The sequence below is a fragment of the Esox lucius genome, chromosome 13 (genome assembly GCF_011004845.1).
Source record: "Esox lucius isolate fEsoLuc1 chromosome 13, fEsoLuc1.pri, whole genome shotgun sequence".
Taxonomy (NCBI): Eukaryota; Metazoa; Chordata; class Actinopteri; order Esociformes; family Esocidae; genus Esox; species Esox lucius.
Genome location: NC_047581.1, coordinates 10,483,247 through 10,507,725, shown reverse-complemented (window position 1 = coordinate 10,507,725; position 24,479 = coordinate 10,483,247). Strand labels below are relative to the sequence as shown.

At 42.0% G+C, this 24,479-nt stretch overlaps 1 protein-coding gene across 2 annotated transcripts in view; it reads left to right on the top strand.

Annotated features, from left to right (window-relative positions):
• The window catches only part of oxct1a (3-oxoacid CoA transferase 1a), a 68,857-nt gene that overhangs the window by 5,870 nt on the left and 38,508 nt on the right, over positions 1-24,479 (top strand). For both annotated transcript variants that reach the window (XM_010892448.5, XM_020052599.3), the window contains exons 4-7: positions 4,103-4,238; positions 5,923-6,072; positions 6,383-6,489; positions 7,450-7,510. In XM_010892448.5, the coding sequence (XP_010890750.1) occupies positions 4,103-4,238; positions 5,923-6,072; positions 6,383-6,489; positions 7,450-7,510 (454 nt within the window). The remainder of the gene's footprint in view (positions 1-4,102; positions 4,239-5,922; positions 6,073-6,382; positions 6,490-7,449; positions 7,511-24,479) is intronic.

The window sequence follows — 24,479 nt, the reverse complement described above, 5'->3', positions numbered from 1 at the left end:
AGGAAGAAACTGTTCTTGTGGCAAGAGGTTTTAGTCCTGATAGACCTCAACCTTCTACCAGAGGGGAGAGTTCTGAATAGTCCATTTCCGTGGTGAAAGGAATCAGCCCAAATCTTTGCTGCTCGCCTCTGCATCCTGGAAGTGTGTAGGTCTTGTAGAGACGGCAGATTGCAGCCAATCATCCTCTCTGCAGAGTGGATGACGGTGATTGAGGTCAGGATGGACTCTAAGATGGCCGTGTACCATCATAGTCTTTGGCAGGTTGTACATCCTCTGCTGTGCTTTCTTTGTACGAGAGGTGATGTTCAGCTCCCACTTGAGGTCCTGGGCGATGGTGGTGCCCAGAAAGGGAAAGGACTCCACAGAGGTGACTGGGGAGCCACCCAGGGTGATGGGCAGCTGGGTTTCTCCTGAAGTCCACTATCATCTCCACTGTCTTTAGGGTGTTGAGCTCCAAGTTGTTCTCATTGCACCAGGACACCAGGTGGTCAATCTCCCACCTGTAGGCGGACTCGTCTCCATCAGAGATTAGTCCGATGAGGGTGGTGTCATCCGCAGCCTTCAGAAGCTTGACAGAGTGGTGACTGGAGATGCAGCTGTTGGTGTACAGGGAGAAGAGTGGGGGGCAGGACACTGTCTTAAGGCAGTGGTTCCCAACCAGGGGTACTAGGAGCCCTGGTGGTACTTGTCCTCTCCACTCCACCCTGGGGGTACTTAAACACTCATGACAGCATAGGCTTACTAGTGAAATGAACATGAGGGGGTACTTCAGGAGTACTTCAAGCAGTTTGGGGGTGCAGTAACTGAAAAATGTTGGTAGCCGCTGCCTTAAGGGAAGCCGACGCTGATGGTCAGGGGGTCTTCCTGTTGAACAGGAAGGCTGTGATCCACCTGCATGTGGACTCGGGCACTCCAAGTTGGGAGAGCTTGTCTTGGAGTACAGCAGGAATTATGGTGTTGAATGTTGAACTGAAGTCCACAAACAGGATACTGGCGTAGGTTCCAGGGGAGACCAGATGCTGGAGGATAAAGTGAAGAGCCATGTTGACCGCGTCGTCCACTGACCTGTTGGCCCTGTAGGCAAACTGCAGTGGATCTAGTAGAGTGTTGGTGATGGTCTTGAGGTGGGACAGCACAAGGCGCCCAAATTACTTCATAACCACAAAGGTCAGGGTGACAGGTCTATAGTCGTTAAGTCCTGTGATCCTTGGCTTCTTGGGGACTGGGATGATGATGGAGGACTTGAAACAGGCCACCTCAAAATACTCAAGGTAACATTTTCGTAGTTGGTGATTAGACCTGCACAAAATGTTTAAGGTAATTTGCTCAATCGTTCTTACACAACTGTTTCATTGATATTCTTGGGACATCTTAGTTCTACAATGTGATTATTCTTCAGGTATAGTCTGTTGTAGATTTGCTTCTGTGTTGAGGATCATTGTCATGCTGCATGACCCTACCTCCCTGGATGATGTTTTTTTGGTCACCTCCCTGACCGTTATACGACTCTCCTAGGAGAGTAGCAGTGGTGCTGACGTCTATATTTTGACAGACTGTTGACTGATGGAGCAAAAAATCTTTGGAAATGCAAGCTGAAGCAGATTGAAATAACTATGAAATACTTGGTCATTGTTTCTGTGCAAAACACAGTTCAAACATCTGCACCACAGATCAGTTTAGTAGGTTGAGCTCTCAGTCAACAGATGTTCATTGAGGGTGCAGAAGAGATGAGATTGCATAGACCATTTTCTCCCCGTGTTATTGTCTGCCCTGTACATTTTATTGTTTTACAAGTGGGCTGTATGCTGCATTTTCATGCCATCCTATTTCAGAAACAGACGTTGACCTGTATTGAACAATTTCAAATGCCAAAGAAAACACTTTTCTTTCTCATACTCACACACCTTTTATCTTTCTGATATACAGTTTATTGCTCTTTTCTATTTTAGCCTAACTAAAGGAGATTTCCCCATATCCCTCTGAGTAAGCTGATTTGACCTGTGTGTGAGACAATGGACCATACAACCACCTGTTAGTATTGAGAGCACTCCTGGCCTAGACTGTCTGAGTGGGCTGACCTGGAAGTATTCATCTATACTCCCACCAATAGTTTTCTATGATTTGGTTGTTCAGGTGATTAGACGTTTATGGAGTGTTTACTTAATAGTATGTTCTCTCTCTTTAGTAGCAAACACAGCATTACACATTTAGAATGTGTCTGTGTGGACCAATGCTCATATAAACACCCTGTATTTGAAGATGCAAAATATTCACTTATCTTCCATATGTAATGTATTTAGTGATTTGCATATAGGGGTTAGTTCAGTGTCAACTGTAATTAAAACCAGTCTCAAGGATGAAAGATGACACATCACTACCCGTAGTTAAACATCATTGTTTTATGTACTCTGGATAATTTCCATAAGTTAATGACTGACCGCAGACCCCAAATTGATGTCTGGAGTTGCACGCGGTCTTTATTAGGGTTTCAGCAGGTCACTGGTGAAACCCTATTGTGTTTGTTCCGGTTCATTATTAGGGTTTCCGCAGTTCACTGGCCATTTTAACTCCTCTGCCACCAAATGTCCAATCTTCACGTACTTTGATATTTGGCATCTAGGGACCAAGGTCCTCAAAAGTTATATCAGCCAGGCCAGTATGTCAAAAAACATGGACACTATTGAGCAATGAACATGTGAGGGGGCATGGTGTATAATAATTCTACTTGGTACGTATGTTGACAAGGACCATACGGAAAAATTACTGCAAGGATTGTTTTATCAACCACACGGTGGCGCTATTGAGGTTTTTCACATTAGCAAGGTCACCATACTCACTCGGTTTGAGATACAGCCATGGAAAGTGGTAGATAAGTCCACCTCCTCACAAGGAACATATTTGCCATTGGGACCCATTAAGTTTGGGCGTAATGTTTTTTGAATATGTGAAAAATGCTTCAAACGCTACTTCTATTGCATCAAATGACCAATGTTGAGTGGGATTTCATTTGGTAGACATGATCAGGGTTGTGAGTTTAGTTTATATGAAAGATGTTTCCATTTGGCCACATGGAAATACTAGTGAAAAGGAAAAAACATACTTGTAATATTATTTACAGCTATGAACATGAGTTGGATTTGTGTCCTATTGGAAAAACTGCAGTCTGGCTACTTATAGCTTAATGCTGAAACCCTCAACATGCTCCTTGCAGCTTTAATTTCTTGGTGTAAATCTACACTTTTGTTTCAATACCCTGTAACACTGGTACTGCCTTCAGCATGGCAGTAGTGGAATCAGGACCATTGCTTTTTACTCCTAAGAACCTATGAAGTGAACTGAATTTAACTAGTTGAGGTCCGTCACCCGAACCATTATGTTTCCAAAGACAATGGAATGAATGGAGCCCTGGCATGAATAGATGATAGGTCTTTCAGTTCAGCCATTCCATGGTGATGGGACCCGATTCCAGAAGCTTCTTAGCTCAAGAGTCAGGGCTCAAGACCACGCTGTTCAAAAAAGCCTCCAAGGATCCCTTCTTATTGTGTTATTTTGTCATCCAGATGTGAATTGTATCAAGCATTGTCTCTTTTCTGTGTTCAATATGTTCTGTATATTGTAAACTGTTTTGTTTTGTCTTTTGCATTTAACTGTGTGAGAAAAGCCCTTTAGCAACTGAATGAATTATTACTGACTTGAATTCTACAGAAGGAGAGATATTTGTGTGAAGCTGTGAGTGTTTTGCGTTCGCTGGTTTGGCACTCTATGACCTTGTGTAACCCCTGGAGGATTTTTGTCGTAATGTGAGCCTGCTGGAAAACAATTGTGTAAGGGAAGGGAAAAAATAAGTTAGGGAATTGCAAGGATTTTAATGAATAGGTAAGGAGAAAATGTATATAGGTCCATTGAGTTCAAGTTAATTTTCAGCCATTAAGCTCGGCTTTTAACCTTTACAAGGTCTCACACAATAGATTTATAACTGAAATCTCGTGTAATGCTTTTTATCTAGATGTTTGCATATCATAACTTTTACTGACCTTGACTGACTCTTTGTGCATGAGTGGGTGTGTATGTGTGTGGTAAACTGTGTGTTCTGTCTTTTTAGGGTGGATAATTTTGGGCTGGGCCTGCTCCTACAGACCAAGCAGATAAAGAGGATGATCTCCTCATACGTGGGCGAGAACGCTGAGTTTGAGAGACAGTACCTTTCTGGGGAGCTGGAGGTGGAGCTAACGCCACAGGTGACACGCATGCTTCACACATGGATATTTTCGTTGATTAAGTTAACCCAATTTAGAAAGTCACACAAAAAAAAATTTGCGTTGAAAACTATTTAGTCAATTAAAATCAACAGAAATGCAATTATATAATGCGGGAAAAATGTGTACACCCATAGCTTCAGTAGCTGGTGTTGTCCCTTTTAGCTGAGAGCTTCATGTCGCCATTTCTTGTAATTATCTATCAGTCTCTTAAAATGACTGGGAGTAATTTCCCCCCACCTTTCTTTACAGAACTGTTTTAACATTTGAGGACTTTCTTGCATGAGATCTGGGCTTTGATTCAGCCATTCCATAATCATCCACTTCTTTTTCAGATATTCTGTTGTAGCTTTGTGCATGTGTTCTTTGTCTTTTTGCAAGAACCATGTTGGGCTTTTTGACCGATGGCTTTGTATTCTCCTCATCACAAGAACAACTAGGAAAGCCTGGTTCAGCCGGCCCGCGGGTAAAAGTGACTGTGGTGAGCCAGGGAGGGGCCTTAAAGAGCAGCTATTTATGGGCCAAGTGTAGATACCTAATAGCCAGTAGACTTGTGTTTTTGGCAAGAACATACAATACATTTTTATGATATTGCAATGCCATATTGGTGATCTCCCACACTCTAGCCAAGAGTCATGAAATAGATTTAAGTTTTGTCAGTGGGTGACGATGCAGTAAACATGGGCCTGAACCTTGTCCTACAACATGTTGATAATCCAGGAACCTATACAGGGGTCCTAGTGGTGGAATTTAGCTCCGACAGAGTTTTAATACCATCACACCATAACCTCTGGGAACTATTAAGCCATGGCTTTCTGTTTGTTTCGAGGACATGATTTTATTTCATAGCTACAATGGGATTGTCAATATTGCATTGCAATTTCCTTTAAATGGTTTGCTGTGTGTTATAAAGGCAAAACGGTAATTACATTACCAATTACAAGCCGGGGGCTCTAACCTAGGAAGTTGCACACAGGAGTCTGCGTTAAGTACCGACGATTGATTGTTACTTGGCAGAATATCAGAACCATTGAAGACATGCATGCAGAGTGGCGTGTAGACCAGGACACTGATTTTATTCAACTAGATAACTTGCCAATTCAGCATTGTCTTTCTCCAACTTAAACCATTAAGCCATGCCCTTCTGCTGACGAATTCTGCTGTTACTCTGGGCAGACTGGTGCGTAAATCTACTTCATAGCTAGAATGAGTGGAAGATGATAGGATTAAACCGTGTATATCATTTGCAATAAATGTGCAAGCTAGATTAGTTCTGTCTTTGTTTACTGCTGTAGGTGGTTTCAGACAGCAAGCTAAACAGCGTAGTATATAACATAGATCATCGCAATAACGTGGTATGTAATAAAACAAGGAAGGCTGCTAACACTGTCGCCCCAGGGCGTCAATAGCAGTTATAGCCTGTGCGTTAGCTGAATGCCTAGGCTCCAAACACGACCGACACGGAAAACGTTATCACAAATAAGTTTTGAAATGATGACACCTTGCTGCTTAGCTATCTAGATGAAAGAGATGATACCGTTTTGATATGGCTGCATTTACGTGGTCCATCACAAAAGGTTTTGTGTGATTTGGTAAAATGGGTTAATTTAATCAATGAATGCGCTTAGAATTTCAATGTGACCCTGAACCCCCCCCCCCCCCCCAGGGCACCCTGGCAGAGAGGATCAGAGCCGGAGGAGCAGGCGTACCCGCGTTCTTCACGGCTACAGGCTATGGTACCCTGATCCAGGAGGGCGGATCCCCCATCAAATACAACAAAGATGGAACCATCGCGATCGCCAGTGAAAAGAGAGAGGTCTTCCACCTTAGGGGTTCCCCACCCTGGGACCCATGTCCATTATGTTCTTGGATTAAACTGATCACAGTCAGGTTACATACCAACAGCCACTCTGTCCCATGAGAATATGGCCATAGTTTTGGACCAGGGCTCTATGAGCCCATAAAAAGCAGGACACCGTAAAAGGAATTGCGTGGCTTGCGGCCCATCGGCAGTCTACCCCAGCTAACATGTCCAACTGTAGCCTCTATAGACACACTCAAAATGTTTCATGCCCAGCAGTCTTTCACCGGGTGTCTTGAATGGCTTGCTGTGTTGTTCTGGGCAGGTGCGGGAGTTTAATGGCCGGCACTACATCATGGAGAAGGCCATCACTGGGGACTTTGCACTGGTCAAGGCCTGGAAGGCCGACAAGGCCGGAAACATCGTCTTCAGGTAGTCACTGTTACACCCACCCTCTAGAAACCTGTCCGTTAAAACTTTGTCGTACTCCCTGCAGAAAGTGTAGGCTGCCTTTTTGGTGTTTTTGCTTAATGCCACAAAGAGACAGTCTGCGTCCTAATTCTTAAACAGCTACCTCTGAAATGCATAACCTTAAATTTGTCCATCAAACAAATGTTTTACCCACGTGGATCCAGGTTACTGTTTACTACAGGCCAGGTGGGAAAATTGTCACCTAGTGATATTTAGACAGTAAGCACTAGCTTAAACACAGAGGCATCACTGACAAAGTCAAATGTCCAATGCAACTGTTTCCACAAAACTGACAGTATTTCAAAACCGTTGTGAAGGTAATACCTATCCATACCCTTTCCATAATTTCTGGATTATATCACAATTTAGATATTTATTTAAGGTCCTACCAACTTCAGAATAATCTTTTTTTTAAGTCACGTGAAGATTCATTGTTATTCAGTTTGTCTGGAATGGAAACCCAGACGAAAACAAGCACTCTTATTTACTGTATACAGTGCTGGTGCATCTGGTGGGCTCTCTGTTAGCATTCAGCCTCTCTCGTAAAGCATCATAGATTGAAGCAATAGTACATCAGAGGTTGTGGTAAACAACTTGTTTTATCACGGCTGTGCTTCGGTCGTAGTTACTGTATTTTGTTGCAGTAAATGCAATTTGATATTTCACCACAAGGGTGCAGTATTTGCATTCCATTAAACCCCTGTTTTCACAGGCACTACCTGGCAGTACTACTATGTTGCTGCTCTCTATGAGTGAATGTATTTCTGTTTTGTGGTTTCTGTCTGTTTTTCCTGTGTATATTTTTATTATTAATTATATTATATTTACTCATATTATTGTCTTTTAATCGTTGTTTCTCCTTCTCACACTTCTCTCTTTCCCTCTCAATCTCTCTCTTTTATCTGTCTTCCCTCTTTCTAGGAAAACTGCCAGGAACTTTAATCAGCCTATGTGTAAGGCAGCCAAAGTCACCATTGTAGAGGTATGTGCATTGTCTCTTTACTGGAACTATAGTAAAATGTCCCTTCACTGGAACTGTAGTAAAATGTCCCTTCACTGGAACTGTAGTAAAATGTCCCTTCACTGGAACTGTAGTAAAATGTCCCTTCACTGGAACTGTAGTAAAATGTCCCTTCACTGGAACTGTAGTAAAATGTCCCTTCACTGGAACTGTAGTAAAATGTCCCTTCTCTGGAACTGTAGTAAAATGTCCCTTCTCTGGAACTGTAGTAAAATGTCCCTTCACTGGAACTGTAGTAAAATGTCCCTTCACTGGAGCTATAGTAACATGCAAACTTCCTTTTGTTCAGCGTTTGCGCCACAATGTTGGTCAAAAACGAATTATGTTGTATTGGTGTCATAAAGTAGTGAACACTTATTTCAGAGTTGCTTCTCCAACACAGGGTATAGCTGTCTCCATCTGTAGGATGGCCTGATTGAAAACCTGATCTCCTATGCTGACTCCTACTGCAGGTATTGACCGTGAGGATCTCCAAATAAAGGGTCTGCATCCATGAGTTGAGGTCGCAGAACATTGTTTGTCCAGCGATTAGCACAAGGCAGTCTTACTTCTGAGGTTGTGGCCCAAGTACGGGTTGTTATAACTGTTTTAGGGCCGCAATTTGGATAACTACTGCAGCACTCAAGCCTCTGTAGACTAGGTTGGGGCCGCTCTTTGGCTAGTGTTTGACAGTATGCTTTGGGCTAATGGATCATCCAGCAACCCCAGACTGCCTGTAAACTGTCTGTTCCCCGTCTCCAAACTTACAGTGGCTGACATGAACACCCGTCGACTCAGCACCTTTTTCTCGTCTACGCTGCGGAGATATTAGCAGTTGTAACATAAAGTCTGCCTGAATAGATGGGTGCACAGCCCCTGGGGCTGGATTTATGAGTTGGGGAACAGAAGCGTATTACTGTATTTCATTAGACACTTCCAGTGTCCGACTCTTTTCAATTAATCCAAGGCAACCGTTGAGGAGATTTATTAAGCTATGGATATATGGTGGGTGTTGGTGTTCAATGCAAGAAGCATATTTTTATAGGTTGTGTTTAAACAGGCAGTCAAGTTCTGATCTTTCTTTCCCCTCTGGTTGGTCTTTCCACCAATAAGAATATGCAATTTAGCTGAATTTGGAAGGAACGTAAAACATGTTAACCTACCATTTTGAGCTGGAATACCTCTGTGAGCCATTCAATTCCAAGTTAGACTTTTTTATGACGTGGGGCACAATTCCACAAATACATGACATAATACACAATTTTGGAGGGTAGCAGTCTTCAAGTCTTGCCATGTATTTAATATTTGATTTTGATCTGGGCTCTGACTGGGTCACCCAAGGACATTTACCGTTTTTTATTCCATAGCTACACGTTTGTGCTTCAGCTCGTTGTCGTTCTGAAACATAAACTTCAATCTCTGTTTCATCTTTCTTGCAGAGGGCAACAGGTTTTCCTCAGAACTGTCTTTTCCTGTCTGTCTTGACAATTGTGTACTGGGCAGGGTTGCTTTTTGCGCCAAACGCAATGCTTTTCATTTAGGCCAAAACATTTAGCTTTGTCAGACCACACATTCTTTTTGGACTTGTCTGGTACTATAAAGCTTAAAAAATTGTTTTGCTGCTGGCTGTCATAACAAAATGTAATTAAAATGTTAAACGGGCCAGTCGAAAGGCCCTGTACATTTGTGTGTGTGCGCTTTGGTGGTGTGTGTATGCACGTATGTTCTCTTGAAATCATTAATTGAATTAAGAGGGAGGAAACATTTAGGCTGCTGGGAACTGTTAGTGTTTAATCACAGACTGTCGGCTCCAGCCATTAGGAAACTCCACCATCTGTCCAGAGTTTCTGTCTGAGCGGAGGACAACATCTGATTCAGCAGAACTGTTCCTTTGGAGCAACTTCTCTAGACTGTCACAGTTCAGCCCCATGGTGCGACATGACAGAGGGGGTTAGGTGTTTTTTGGGGGGTGAGAATGTCTCTCTCTCAAATGTGCCTGTTTCTCCCTGTTTTTCTTTACAAACAGGGAGAAAGATGAAATGGTGGATTTCAAATGCAAACTGATAGGCAAATATGACCTGTGTGACAGGTTTCCCGGTCTAATCAATCCAGCTCCATGACAACTGTTGTTCTTGGGACAGGGATGTTCCAGGGATGTAAAGCATTATTGAGTCTGGCCTGTATAATGGGACCCAGACTGAATGCTCTAAATCTATGAAACAACAATGGTATCAATGTCATGCTTTTGAATAACTAATTTGACAAAGAATTAATGTGGCTATGAAGACCCTGGTGAGAGAAAAGAGGATAGAATTGCATTTAAAACAAGGTCAGAAAAAAAACTATATATATATATATATATATAGTTAGCCTAAAGAAATGTTACTACAGTTTTTAATTGGTGTCATATCTCAATTAATTAGTAAGTTCTATGTTAATGTATCCTTAACATACTTTCCAAACACCCTTTGATATCAAATTAACAGATGGCAAAAGAATTGTGTGCGTCCAACTTCTTAATGAATCACTTTTTAACAACAGGCACACTATTTTCTAGACACACAAACAAGGGTTCACAAAACAAACTGTGTCACTTTCAGCAGAAAGCTCATCTTTGAAGTTTTTTTTTTGTCTCCTTTAATTGAGAAGCCCCTTTCTATCAGCCTTCTGCATATTACAATAGCGCTTTTATCCCCGTGATTATCTAAATTGCACTGAAGCCAACATAAGACAAACCGCATTCTCCGATGTCACTGGAGAATCAAATACAAAACATCTTTCACACAGGAGCAACAGTCATGGGGCTCAACTCTGACCTTTTTTCCAAGGAATGTCTAACACCTAAGGAAAAAAATATATAGGGGCACGTGAAACAGAGGTGGACAAAGAACTATTGGAAGTCTTCAATCACTATTTTTGTAGTCCCACTGGTGAACCAAAATAAAAAATCCAGATGGCACAGCAAAATATGTATGAAGTTCCTATATGAGCACTGTGTATCCTGAGTCATTATCGTTGTAGCAGTCTAACAGTTTAATGTTCTGCGAATCACTATTGGAGACACCATGGAACAGTTCTCTAACATCTGCTGGGTTCCCCCAACCATACCATGCTTATTTAGACAGAAATCCATAAAAATAACTTTATTAACATAATATGTAAATGCCATTCACACTCACAAAGAAATTCTAGTTGCACCCCAAGGCACAGCATGTGCACGTGCAGTGTACTCTGTCGTAAAAAGTGCTGTTGCTGGTGATTGGAACATACTCTTAGTGTGAGATGTTTTTAGTTGTCTCGTTTGTCTAAATAAAACTACTGTAGTGCGGGAACGATCAGAGAGGCTGCCAAGATGCCAATGGCAAATTTGAAGGAGCTTCAGACCTTTATTGCAAACACTGGTCATTGTGTGCATGTGACCATGATATCACAAGAGCTCCCGAAATATGGCTTGTATGGAATATTTACAAGAAACACTCCTCAAAAAAGGCAACATCAAGTCTCAATTGAGCTTTGCCAAATAGCACTTTGTAGATTCCGAGGGCAAGTGGTAAAATTGTTTTGCAGTCAGATAAGACCAAAATATTACTTTTTGGCCCGAATGCAAAAAAAATATATCTAGCGAAAACCTAATGCATCTTTCCACCCAAAGAACAACTTTCCTAAAGTAAAGCACATTGGTGGCAGCATCCTGTTCTGGGGGTGTTTCTTCTCAGCAGGTACTGGAACGCTTGTCAGGATAGAAGGGAAAATGGACAGTGCAAAAGAGAACTTGCAACCCCCTGCCAGAAAGTTGAAAATGGGAAGAAAGGTTCATGTTTGAACACGACAGTGACCCAGACCGCACCGCCAAAGCAACCGTTCAGTGGCTGAAGGACAAGAAGGTGAATGTCCTTGATTGGCCTAGTCAAAGCCCTGACCTTAATCCTATTGGCAATCTGTGGAATGACTGGATGAGTGCAGTCCATAAGGGGTCTCCATGCAATTTGACTGAGCTTGCCATAATGTCCTGAATTCTGCAGGGAAGAATTATCAAATTCTACAATGAAAGATCATTGCACAGTCTAGATATGCAAAGTTAGTAGAGACTTCAACGAAGAGACTCACGGCTGTAATTCCATAAAGCAAAAGGTGGTTCAGGTGTGTTCACTTATCCAAATAGCACATTCTACTGTTATAATTGTAATACATTTTCAGACTATTTTTAGAATTACATTTTCAATCAGTGAGTCCTTTTTATGGCGCCAATACATATGAACATTATCTGCCTAAGTGAGGCAATATATATCAAATATTAGATTATATCTTTTCATGTGAAAAAGATCACTGAAGAAATTACACTTTGCTACAATGTGAAGTAGTGAGTGTACAGCTTGTATAAGTGTACATTTGCAATCCCCTCAAAATAACACAACACACAGCCATTAATGTCTAAACCACTGTCAACAAAAGTGAAAACACCCCTAAGTGAAAATGTCCAAATTGGGCCCAAGGTGTTAATATTTTGTGTGGCCACCATTCTTTTCCAGCACTGCCTTAACCCTCTTGGGCATGGAGTTCACCAAAGCTTCACAGGTTACCACTGGAGTCCTCTTCCACTCCTCCATGTTGACATCACAGAGCTGGTGGATGTTAGAGACCTTGCGCTCCATCTTGCCCATGCCCCACAGATGCTCAATATGGTTTAGGTCTGGAGACATGCTTGGCCAGACCATCATCTTTACCTCAGCTTCTTTAGCAAGGCAGTGGTCATCTTGGAGGTGTGTTTGGGGTCGTTATCACTGCAGCCCAGTTTCCGAAGGGAGGGGATCATGTTCTGCTTCAGTATGTCACAGTACATGTTGGCATTCATGGTTCCCTCAATGAACTGTAGCTCCCCAATGCCGGCAGCACTCATGCAACCCCAGACCATGACACTCCCACCACCTTGCTTGACTGTAGGCAAGACACACTTGTATTTGTACTCCTCACCTTGTTGCGCACTGAGCACTGACAAGCTGACCCCCACTCATTCAACCTCTGCAGAAATGCTGGCAGCACTCATAAGTCAATTTCCCAAAGACAACCCCTGGATATGACGCTGAGCATGTGTACTCAACTTCTTTGATCGACCATGGCGAGGCCTGTTCTGAGTGGAACCTGTCATGTTAAACCGCTGTATGGTCTTGGCCACTGTGCTGCAGCTCAGTTTTAGGGTCTTGGCAATCTTCTTATAGCCTAGGCCATCTTTATGTAGAGCAACAATTCTTTTTTTCAGATCCTCAGAGTGTTCTTTGCCATGAGGTGCCATGTTGAACTTCCAGTGACCAGTATGAGGGAGTGTGAGAGTGATAACACCAAATTTAACACACCTGCTCCCCATTCACACCTGAGACCTTGTAACACTAACGAGTCACATGACACCGGGGAGGTAAAATGGCTAATTGGGCCCAATTTGGACATTTTCACTTAGGTGTGTACTCACTTTTGTTGCCAGCGGTTTAGACATTAATGGCTGTGTGTTGTGTTATTTTGAGGGGACAGCAAATTTACACTGTTATACAAGCTGTACACTCAAGAAATGACAATGTGTAATATCTTCAGTGTTGTCACATGAAAAGATATAATCAAATATTTGTAAAAATGTGAGGGGTGTCCTCACTTTTGTGAGTTACTGTTGCAATCACAATAACATGAACATTAGCTACAACAGTGAGTCTATATTCCAATCACTTTGTATTGCCATAACCCTTATGACCCTTATCTGCTAGTGGAACAATTATGGCATCACTCAAGATACGGTGTTCTTTGGTATATTTAACATTTTCTCCCACATATCTTGACTGTTGCAGGGTATTAGTCTGGTGGCATGCATGCTGCTTTGGGGTTAACAGTGAATCGGGCAGGTCTTGGTGAGAGGCAGCAGTGATGTATGTTTCCTGTCCTCCCTGGATAGACTGAGGGACAGATAGATTAACAGAATGCAGGAGAAGGGTATCAACCCAGCAGCAAGACTGGCTCCTATCTGCTCCTTTGTGTGAGGAGGAACAGGAGGAGCACTGCCAGAGCCCTACAAAATGACCTCCAGCAGGCTACTGGTGTGCATGTTTCTGACCAAACCGTCAGAAACAGACGTCATCTGGTGGGACCTGTGCTCACAGCCCAGCACCACACAGCTCGATTGGCATTTGCCTGAGAACACCAGAATTGGCTGGTCAGCCATTGGCGCCCCGTTCTGTTCACAGATGAGGGCATGTTCTCACTGAGCATGTGACTGACATAAGAGTGGAGACGCTGTGGTGAACGTTATGCTACCTGCAACATCATCCAGCATGACCGGTTTGGCGGTGGGTCAGTGATGTTCTGGGGCGGCTTATCCTTGGAGTGTCGCACACCATCCGCCGTCTCATCAGGAGCATGCCCAGACGTTGTCATGAGTGCATACAGGCACATGGGGGGGGCCATACACACTACTGAGTTACATGATAAGTTGAAGTTGGAACAGCCTGTGATTTCAATTGTTTACTTCGATTTTCGGTGTGAGTTTGAATCCAGCCCTCAAAAGGGTGGTGATGTTGGTTTCCATTGACCGTTGTTATGTCATTTTGTTCTCAACTGTAAGATTTGGATCTTTCATGTATTTTGTTCATCGGGATCCGATGTGTGATTTAAGTGTTCCCTTCATTTTTCTGTGCAGGATAGTTATTTCAGCAGGTGTGTTGACAGGGAGCACATTCTCATTTGCAGCAATGACATGGATGTAATTAGTGTTGCCTGCTCTGGGACTCCATCTAAAATAGTTTTTGGTTACTGGTCATATGCTCTGACCACTCGGTTACCTGCAACCCCCTTTACATGCAGTGCTGTTCCTTCAGACGGAAGGTTGAAATGTGTGTTCTACATTATTATATGTGATTTAAATGAATTACCTCTATACTGTATATAGAGGTAATTCAGGCTTCTTTGGGTAAACTGTGTGAAAGGTCATTTGTGCCTGTTATGGGGTATTTACTGCTTTATTTTAATGGTGAGTATCTTTGAGCTCTTTGAGACTGACGTGAAACATTGCAGCAAGTGCACTTTGATTGCAAAAGTAATATCTGGAAATACAAAATAGTATTTTCAATTGACACTAATTTCGGAACTATCCGGAACGTTCAAGGGGCCCCATATTATCTATAATGTTGCAGTTAAGGCTGTTTACTTCAAGTGTAGCTGCTGAATTTTTTGATTGGTGCAATGTGCAGCAAGCAGAACAATTACATTTAATTAAGCCTAGCTACAACTTAGATTTGGTAGATAGCGGTTAACACATATATAAACGGTAAACACATCCACACAAATTAGATTTTTGCTTTCTGTAGTGATGGTCAAAAGGGAACTTAATCCAATGTGTCTGTTAGGCTGTAGTTCAACCGAATAATCTAATATAATAGTGGTACTTTCACTTTTAGATGCCATTTAAAAACAAGTTACAGCGAAGAACATTACAGTATAATTCGTAGTCTTCTCAGCAAAGAGATGTGTAGTGTTGTAAAAGGTCATTTAAGCTTAATCATTCAATACGCAATTGTCAATTCATTCTGAAACCCATTTTGAACAAAGGTTAGAACCTAATCTGAACGTCTATATAATCGAAAAGAAAAGGTTAGAACCCTAAACAGTCTTCCAACTTCCTACCCAGCAGATGCAATTTCTTTCTTTTGGTTGGGCTAGATATATTGTTTTTGTGTTTCATTTCATGTTACATAATATGCAGCACCTTCGGAATGTATTCAGACTCCCTCACTTTCTCACATTTTGTTGAGTTTTAGAGTTAATTTAGAATTTATATATAAAAAAACAAAACATATATCTTGTTTGCATCAATCTACGTACAATACCCCATAATGATCAAGTGACAATCCGTTCATTAAAGGATCCAGACCTTTATTCAGTACTATAACAGAAGGGCCTTTGGAAGGGTCACAGCTTTACTCACCTGGATTTGCTCCGTTTCTCCCATTTCTCGTTGTAGATCCTCATGCTCTGTTAGATAGTATTGGTAGCGTCTGTGAACTGCAATATTCAGGTTATTCAAGTCTTTGCTTTCAAGTCTCTGGGCCACTCAAGGAGATTCACAAACTTGTCCTCATGTCCTGAATCCACTCCAGCATTGTTCTGGTTGTGCGTTTTGGGTCTTTTCCCCAGATTGATGCCCTTTGTGCTCTGAATAATGTTTTGTTCCATTCATCATTTCCTGTATCCTGACCAATCTCCCAGTCCCTGCCCCTGAAAGCATTCCCATAGCATCATGCTCCCACTACCGCTAGGCAGCATCACATAAACCTTTTAGTCAGGAGTGGCTTTCATCTAGCCACCATGAAGACCTCATTGAGGTAGTGCTGTGGTGATGGTTGTCCTGCTGGGAGGTTCTACAATCTCTGTAGAGAAACTCTGAAGCTTTGCCACAGTGGCCATTGGGTTCTCTGTCTCCTCCCTGACCAAGCCCTTCTTGCCTGGTTAATAAGTTTGTATTTTTCTGCATCTGTATGTAAATCAGAAATCAAACATATCTCCTGTAAGCCTCTTGCAATAGGGCAAGAAAACATGGCAAAGTGAACTTTTTTGGCCTAAATAATAATAATAACAGCATTTTTCAACCAGACAGTACAAACGTTTTAATGCTAGAGACATAATCAGGATGTGTTGGGTGTTCCTGAGTGGTCTAATCTGATCTGTAACATATCTGATATTTTCGTTGCTGTGCAGCATTGGTAGAATCTATTTTAAACCATTTACTTCGGTAATTGCTACCAGTTGCTTTGACCAAGTATTAACTCTGGTGTGAAGCCATTTACTTCAAGACATGGTACTTTTAAATTGAATTGATAAATAAACATTTTAGGTATGTCTAACAAACATTATAAACTGTGCTACAGTTTGTGTACAAAGTTAGGAAATACATTGAATTCCTTTTTAGATACATTTTTATGGCAGAAAACTGAAGCCACTGTTTTTGTGACAGCATTGTTGATGAAGTAGCCTACCATCTGTGTTCTCCACTTATCTGCTCCGAATGGAGGTGGGGTGGATTGACTCTATCATTCTCAACTCAACCTTAGAAACTCGGTGTACCCTATGCTTTATTAAATCCTCTGTCTTCCTGAGTTTTACTGGAACTTCCTCACGGTTTTCCTTGGTCAAAGGATAAAAAACACACGGCAACTCCTGATATCACGTGAGTAACATGATGGACATGGCAAAGGGGTGAGGATATTTTGGTCTTTCTCCCTCAAAATCTTCCCTTTGGCACATTAACGTGGCATTTTCGTAGTTTTTCTTCCAAATCCAATGACCTCTTTAAATGGTTCTTTTTTTTCTATGTGAAAATGATGGAATTGTGGCAGGCCATCCTGGTTGCTAGGCAACGAGACACTGCTGGGCTCCGTTGTGGAAATTTTTTGTAGCACACGTCTCTGTCTGTTGCACCCTTATCACAGGTACAATCATCATGTCCAATGCATTGTGGGATGTAATGGCCCGGGTGTTCAATCAAAGTCTTGTATTTTCCAGTTGTATTAATGTGTTCATGCACTCTGCTTTCCTAAATGTTCCATGTTATAGCAGGTGCAGCAAAAATATTGTAGTAAAATGACAGTAAATCAAGAACGACAAAATAATAAGTGATGGATACAGTTGAAAACAGTCTCTGAATATGGTACACAAATAGAGACAGTATTCTCTATATATACAGTGCCTTAATACATCATCTTATCACAGTACCTAAATACAGTATCTTAATACAGCAACAAAATACATCAACTAAATACAGCATCTCAATACTGCAACTAAATACAGAATCTTAATACAGCAACTAAAATGCTGTATCTTAATACATCAACTAAATACAGCATCTTAATACATCAACTAAATGCTGTATCTTAATACAGCAACTAAATGCTGTATCTCAATACTGCAACTAAATGCTGTATCTTGATACATCAACTAAATACATTCCCTTTCCCTTTACAACATCTTAATACATCAACTAAATACATCATCTTAATACATCAACTAAATACAGCATCTTAATACAGCAACTAAATACAGCATCTTAATACAGCAACTATATACAGCTTTGAAATAAAACAACTAAATACAGAATCTCAATATAGCGACTAAATACAGCAACTAAATAAATCCACTGAATTTAGAAACGACATAAGTACATTGTATTTATAGTAGGTTTGTGCGTGTTCAAGTGCTCATGTGTGACCATGCCCCTCTGTCCATGTGCCTTTTTTTCCTTTAGCCTAGGGCCTAATTAGGTATTGAAGACATCCATCCTCTGAGGTGTCATCTCCCTCCCTCCCACTGTCTGTCCATCTGGTATTTAACACGTCTCTCTCTGTGGGCTTAATGACAAGGATACTGTCGTTTGTTGATTGAAATTACTCCCATTGCTCTGCCAAAAGCTCCCTACATTACAAAGGTACAGAGGAGATAGGGTTGGACGTTAGTGACTGCCCAGGGAAAAGTGTATTTTTTAAAGTTTATTTTCTGTGAGCTTGATCTACACTCATTTGTGTGGCTAGAGCATACATCTGAGAGAAAAAGATATATTGAAAAACCCCACCTCAATTGTGTATCTAAAGAAATTGACTACATAATTGGATGTCAAACTGCTGAAGAAGATTAGCTGGCCAATCACTGTTCTAGGGAAGGATGAGCCTCCCAATCATTGGTCTATTTGTGTTCATATTTTTTATGACCAACACATGTCCAGACCATTCCAACACAGAAAAGCTTGTTGTTAATACTTCATAAGAAAAAATGGGAAGAAAAACGATTTCACTCAAATTGTCAGTGATGATAGGAAATACTAGCCAGTTACTTTAACAAAGAGGACCACTTACCTTTTCCTTTTTAGTGAACCTTGAATACACAATCAAGCCTATTCAGCTATTTGTCTGATTTAATTGCTTTGAAATGAGAGGTCTCTTAAGTAGAAAAGAGCTGCTTCCTTCAAGAATGTTGGGGATTATTGTCCCCCATGGTGAAATCAGGGAAAGGGAATTTCTGTCAGTTTGCACACAAGGTCCAACCCAGATTGGACTTCCTCATTTAACCCAACCCCTAAGACTTGATGAGGTGCGGGGAGCTGCCACAATGAACGCCTGGGGGGTACTTGGGGTTAACTGCGTTGCTCAGGGACAGTACAGCAGAGTTTCCCCTTGCTGACTCAGGGATTTTGTTTTATGACCTCTGGATTACCGGTAAGGTAAACGCTAGGCTAACTGCCGCCCCCGTAGGTTGTCCATCGGTCTCTTTCTGTGCGTGTAAAAACCACTAGTCTGATTTTGACTTATGCTACGTTTTGCCATAGAGATCTGGTATTTAGAAAATGACATTGATAGGCTAGGTGGTGGCACAAGTGTTTCAAAATGCTAACTTTAAAAAGGTCACGGTTCTAATCCCTGTTTACCTTAAAGGGATAGTTTGTTGGAAAATCCTGTTCGGGTGAAGTTCCACTTTGGTTGTGTCTGAAGGCCCATGGTGTGTCATTATTCACTGGAAGACATTATTAACGTTCTCCCAAGCCTGAAGTTGGCTTAATTAGCTTTGTAAAAATTAATGAATTGAAACCACTACCACAAATGATTAGGCTCAGAGACCGGTAAGATTGGCAATGATATAATTTACCCCATTTAGCATTTTTTGAACGCTACTCCTTTGGCACCTGTCCAACATGTTAACTGTTCATGGCCATCAATACTGCTTTTGTAAGTGCCTTGCTTTGTAGAGGATCCCTCTGCAGCACTTTAGGCGAAAATACCTGCAGGGAATGTGTGCTTTCAGGGTAAAGGCTTGGTGACCCCTGAATGGTAATAAGTGAAACTCTTTTTATGGGTGAGCGGTGTGTGTCTGTTTTGTGCAAATCTAAACCCCTACATTGTAAGACCATTGTGGGTAGATGTATGATGGAGATGAGAATTGTAAACCTTTTCAGTTTAAAAAAAAAACGAAAATATATTCAGCACTTTCCAACATCATTCCTGCAATAGTCAAAACAGTAGGAGGAATAATTTTTTATATATTACAGGCTTCTATTTCACTGCTACACATCTTGTTTAATTGACATTGACATGGCCACGCAAAGTTCCCTTTGCAGACACGTTGAGCTGGCATCCATATTGAGAACCAGTAGCTGCTCCTCCTTCAGTCTTACTGTGTGAGAGAGCGGGACAACAAAGTGAGACAAAATCTGACAAGAAAGCTTACCTTGCGGTGACTTTGCACCTCTTTCCTTCCTGTGGTAAATCTTCTCCAGAGCAGTCAGAAAATAATTGCAGGCTTTGCAAGAATCACTGTAAATTGCGGTAATAACAGTGGGCACATATGCATAAAAGCAGACTTGTATGGTGGGTGTCAGCGTGAGCGTTTTTGTGTCTGTGTGGGGGCATTTTTGTGTTACCCGCCGGCATCCATCTCACAACTCACCTACTAGGCTACAGGTTTGGGCTGCAGGTAGCCTAGTCACTGTTCCAGTAACCAAAAGACTGCTAGGTCTAAATTCCTCAGTCAACAGGATGAACGTGCCCTTTCGCAAGGCACTTCAATCAGATTTGTCCAGACTGTGACTCCACTCTCTGTGGGTGCCTTAACCAAGAAAGTTAAAAATAACAATACAACAACATGTATTTCTTATACATGCTCAGTATGTGTGTGTATAATGTGTGTAGGTGAAGTGAATAACACTGATAATCTCAGCAGTGGGTGGGATATATATATATAAGCAAGTGAACATTCTGTCCTCAAAGTTGATGTGTTAGAAGCAGGAAAAATGGGGAAGAATAAGGATCTGATCGTCTTTGACAAGGGCCAAATTGTGATGGCTAGACAACTGGGTCAGAGCATCTCTGCAGCCCTTGTAGAGTGTTCCAGGTCTGCAGTGGCCAGTACCTATCAAAAGTGGTCCAAGGGAGGACCACATAATTAATGCACATGCGGAGCGAAGGCTAGCCCTTGTTGGACAGAGTCATTCAGATCTTCTGCAACATAAGGCCCAGTTGGACAGAGTCATTCAGATCTTCTGCAACATAAGGCCCAGTTGAATAGAGTCATTCAGATCTTCTGCAACATAAGGCCCAGTTGGACAGAGTCATTCAGATCTTCTGCAACATAAGGCCCAGTTGGACAGAGTCATTCAGATCTTCTGCAACATAAGGCCCAGTTGGACAGAGTCATTAAGATCTTCTGCAAAATAAGGCCCAGTTGGACAGAGTCATTCAGATCTTCTGCAACATATAGAGAATAAAGCCGAGTTGGACAGAGAGTTACCAAGGCCCTCACTAGGTAATATCAACCTACTATTGCAACACAATTCTTGTGTTTTAATGCAAATAGGTGTAATGTTTTCCAAGCATATTGCACACCTTATGTCTGCTGTAGAAAGACAAAAGGACCATAAGGAATTATTAGTGTCTAGGATGTTGTGTGTTTATTCTATTTGCTGAATCAAACCAGTATAATCCAAAGAAACACCAAAATGATCTATTAACTGCAATGTAATATACATTTATTTATTTATTCAGGGTTGAGTAGAGAAATTGGGGACATAGTGAAGCGGTTTTGATTGGAACTGGTTTGTTTTAATATAGATTGACTTGTTGTGGTAGGTTGAGGTCATTGCCGTCATAGACCCAGGCCTTATGGTCCGGTGTTGTTTTGATTCCTGAATCCTGTCTCCATTTGTGCACAGTTTCTTATTCCACTCCATTATGTCTTTCCAGTAGGCCAATCAAGATAGTGCCGCATAGAGTACCAGCCAATCGTCTCACTAAAACGAAGATACCAAAGGAGAAGCCTTGCAACCAAGGAAGCTTGTTTGGAACAGATCGCTTGGGGTGTCAATATTCGTCTGTTTCGGGAATCAAGCCTGAGCCCCGACAGTGGCAAAATAATTCTACACACACACACACGCACACACTGATAACTAGTGTGGCTATAAATAAGTTAATGAGAGTGTGGTATCACTGTCACCCTTATGCTCTGTCGTCTACAGTCAGACAATCCCCAACATCCCGACATGCCTCAACACACAAACTCACACACACACACACACACACTCCATCTCTTTCACTTTCCTCTCTCTTTCCCCTCTTTATTCCTCCTCCTCCCTCACTCTCTGTCACTCCTCTCTTTCCCTCTTTATTCCTCCTCCTCCCTCACTCTCTGTCACTCCTCTCTTTCCCTCTTTATTCCTCCTCCTCCCTCACTCTCTGTCACTCCTCTCTTTCCCTCTTTATTCCTCCTCCTCCCTCACTCTCTGTCACTCCTCTCTTTCCCCTCTAAGCGGAAAATGCAGATTTAAAATCTGGTGTGTAACTGAGGCAGTATCCTGGTTTGGCACGACCATTGCTTTTGATTGGCTTATCGGTGTGTAACAGAAGTTCGGAGAAGCCTGAGCCCGAGCTCTTTCAGGTGAGACGATCAGAGCGATTTGCGTGAATGTCACCGGAACAAAGAGCGTGTGCGTGGCGGACTCCCACCGGGCCATCTTCAGATGAACACGCCAAATTGAAGTCACTCCGGATAAGAGCGCCTGCTAAAAGACTGGCACGTCAATGTGGAACGCAAACGGTGTCATCGCAGTTGCAGGCGGGACAGGGAGGGGTCACGATAGTTTGTGCACCTCGGTGGTTCTGACACTGGGCCTAATGGCGTGAGTGTGTGCGCGTGTCATACTCCCGTCTCATGCATTTCCATTGATCAGATCAGTGAGTTATTCCTTCACTTGATGATTCCATCTTATTATACAACTGAAACTGAAGAAGGTTAATGCGGTGTCGGGAAAACAAAACCAAACACACACACCCTCCCCCACACACTTTTTCATTATGGTGTGCACCCATCAGTTTGATATTAATAGGTCCTGAAGGGGTTTGGAGTTCTAAAATAAAATAACAGTGACCCAAAAGGGTTGTGTGTTTCCCTGGGGGTCTTTTATTCTCTGTCTCCTTGCCAGCTCACTTCAAGCCTTTTCTTGCTCTCACTGCAGTAAAAATGCTATTACAGACACAGGAATATCAATCAATATGTGCATATGTGTCCATGGGTGGCGCGTCTGTGCGTGTATGAGCTTGTACCGGTGTTTATTGTCTTTTGATTTATTCCAACTCTGTACTCTTCTGCTGTGGATCGTTCCTGAACCTGGCTGTGTGCTCACACACACACACACATCAGATCAAAGCTACACTGGGCCTTTTATACACACATAATAATTCAATTGGAGGAGTTTGTTTATAACGCTGCCAGGGCCTGGTCAAACAGAGTCCACCGGGCTGGGGACACGACGCGTGCGCCAATGTGTGGAGGGAAGCAGGAGATAGAAATATGATGGTGGTATGACTTATCACCACCACCACCATTACAACCGACATCATCGCTACCAGTTATCATCATCATCATCATAACCATCATCACCATCGCCCTCGTTACCATCACCACAATCATCAACATCACTACCATCATCACCGTTATCGTTACCATTATAATCATTATAATGACCACCATCATCATCACTGCCACCACTGACATCACTACCATCATCATAACCGTAATAACATCACCACCAACATATTCATCATTACCATAATCCTCCCCATCATTACCATGAACATTTACACCACAACTGTCTTCATCACCATATTCAATATCACTGCCATCGACATCCCCCTTTTAAGGCGTCAGAGTCGCGGGACTGTTTATTCGATTAAGCTGCAGATTATTTCAGATAGCCTAGTCCGCCATTAATCTTGACAAGCTTTCCTGATATTTCTATTAGGATGTTAATGCACTACGTTAATGATGGAGTCAGAACCTCTGTTTAGCATTCATCAGTGCATGGGCAGAGATGAGAGGTTTAGAGCGGGTTGGGACCGGGGATTATAGTGCTAAGTCAGTCAGCCCCATCTCCTCACTGAGGCCAAATAACAACCTGCTCTAAAGCATCCATTTAATTTTTCATATACTCGATCAGTGAAGCAATGTGTTGGTGCCAGCAGTGTTGTCAACCCTAGACATTGTTATCTCCAGGCTTAAAGTCTTGTTTTTAATCTCATTACTATTGCTAACTGTGAGAGCTTCTCCAAGAAAACAAACAGTTGAGAGCTGTTGCTGTTGGTCCCCTAGCTGCTAATGACTACTCTAGATGACACTCGTCAAGACGGCCCCGAGAGGCAAAGCAGCTGGACTGTGTTCGTGTGCGTGGTGTGTGTGTGTGTGTGTGTGCGCGAGTGTGCATGTGTACAGTTGAGTGCAAAAGTTTGTATCCCCCTGTTATGAAAAGTAAAAAATAATCAAACAAAGCAATGCATTTAATCAATAAGCCATTTAATGTGACTTAAATGGCTTATTGATCCTCTCATTATTACAAGTAACACATTTATTTATTTTTTTAAATGGGGGAAGTATTCAAAATAATGTCCTTTTAAAATTTGCTCCCCTTTTTTGGTTGCACTGTTAATAGCTAGTATGTTCTCCCGGCCCTTTGCCTTGATAACTTCCTCCAACCTCTTTGGGTACGCTCTGAGAAGCCTTTGGATTCTCAGTTGTAATTTTCGCCCATTCTTAATGACATATATTTTCGAACTATATATATTTCGTCATGCACTGCCTTCTTCAGATCACTACAGAGATTCTCTATTCAAGTCTGAAGACTGGGAGGGCCATGGCAACACCTTAACTTTGTTCTTGTTAAACCATTTCTCTGTAGATTTTGCTTTATGTTTCGGATCATTGTCTTATTGCAGGGTCCATCCACACCTTATTTTTAGCTTGGTGGTGAGAAGAGGCTTGTCTGTTGAGATTTCTCTGCATCCAATCGACCCTCCACCTTCTCCTAGGCACCTGTGCCTGATCAGAGCCACCACCATTGTTGAGTGTGGGACTGGTATTCATTCCCTCTTAGGCCGTTTTCTTGTCGCCA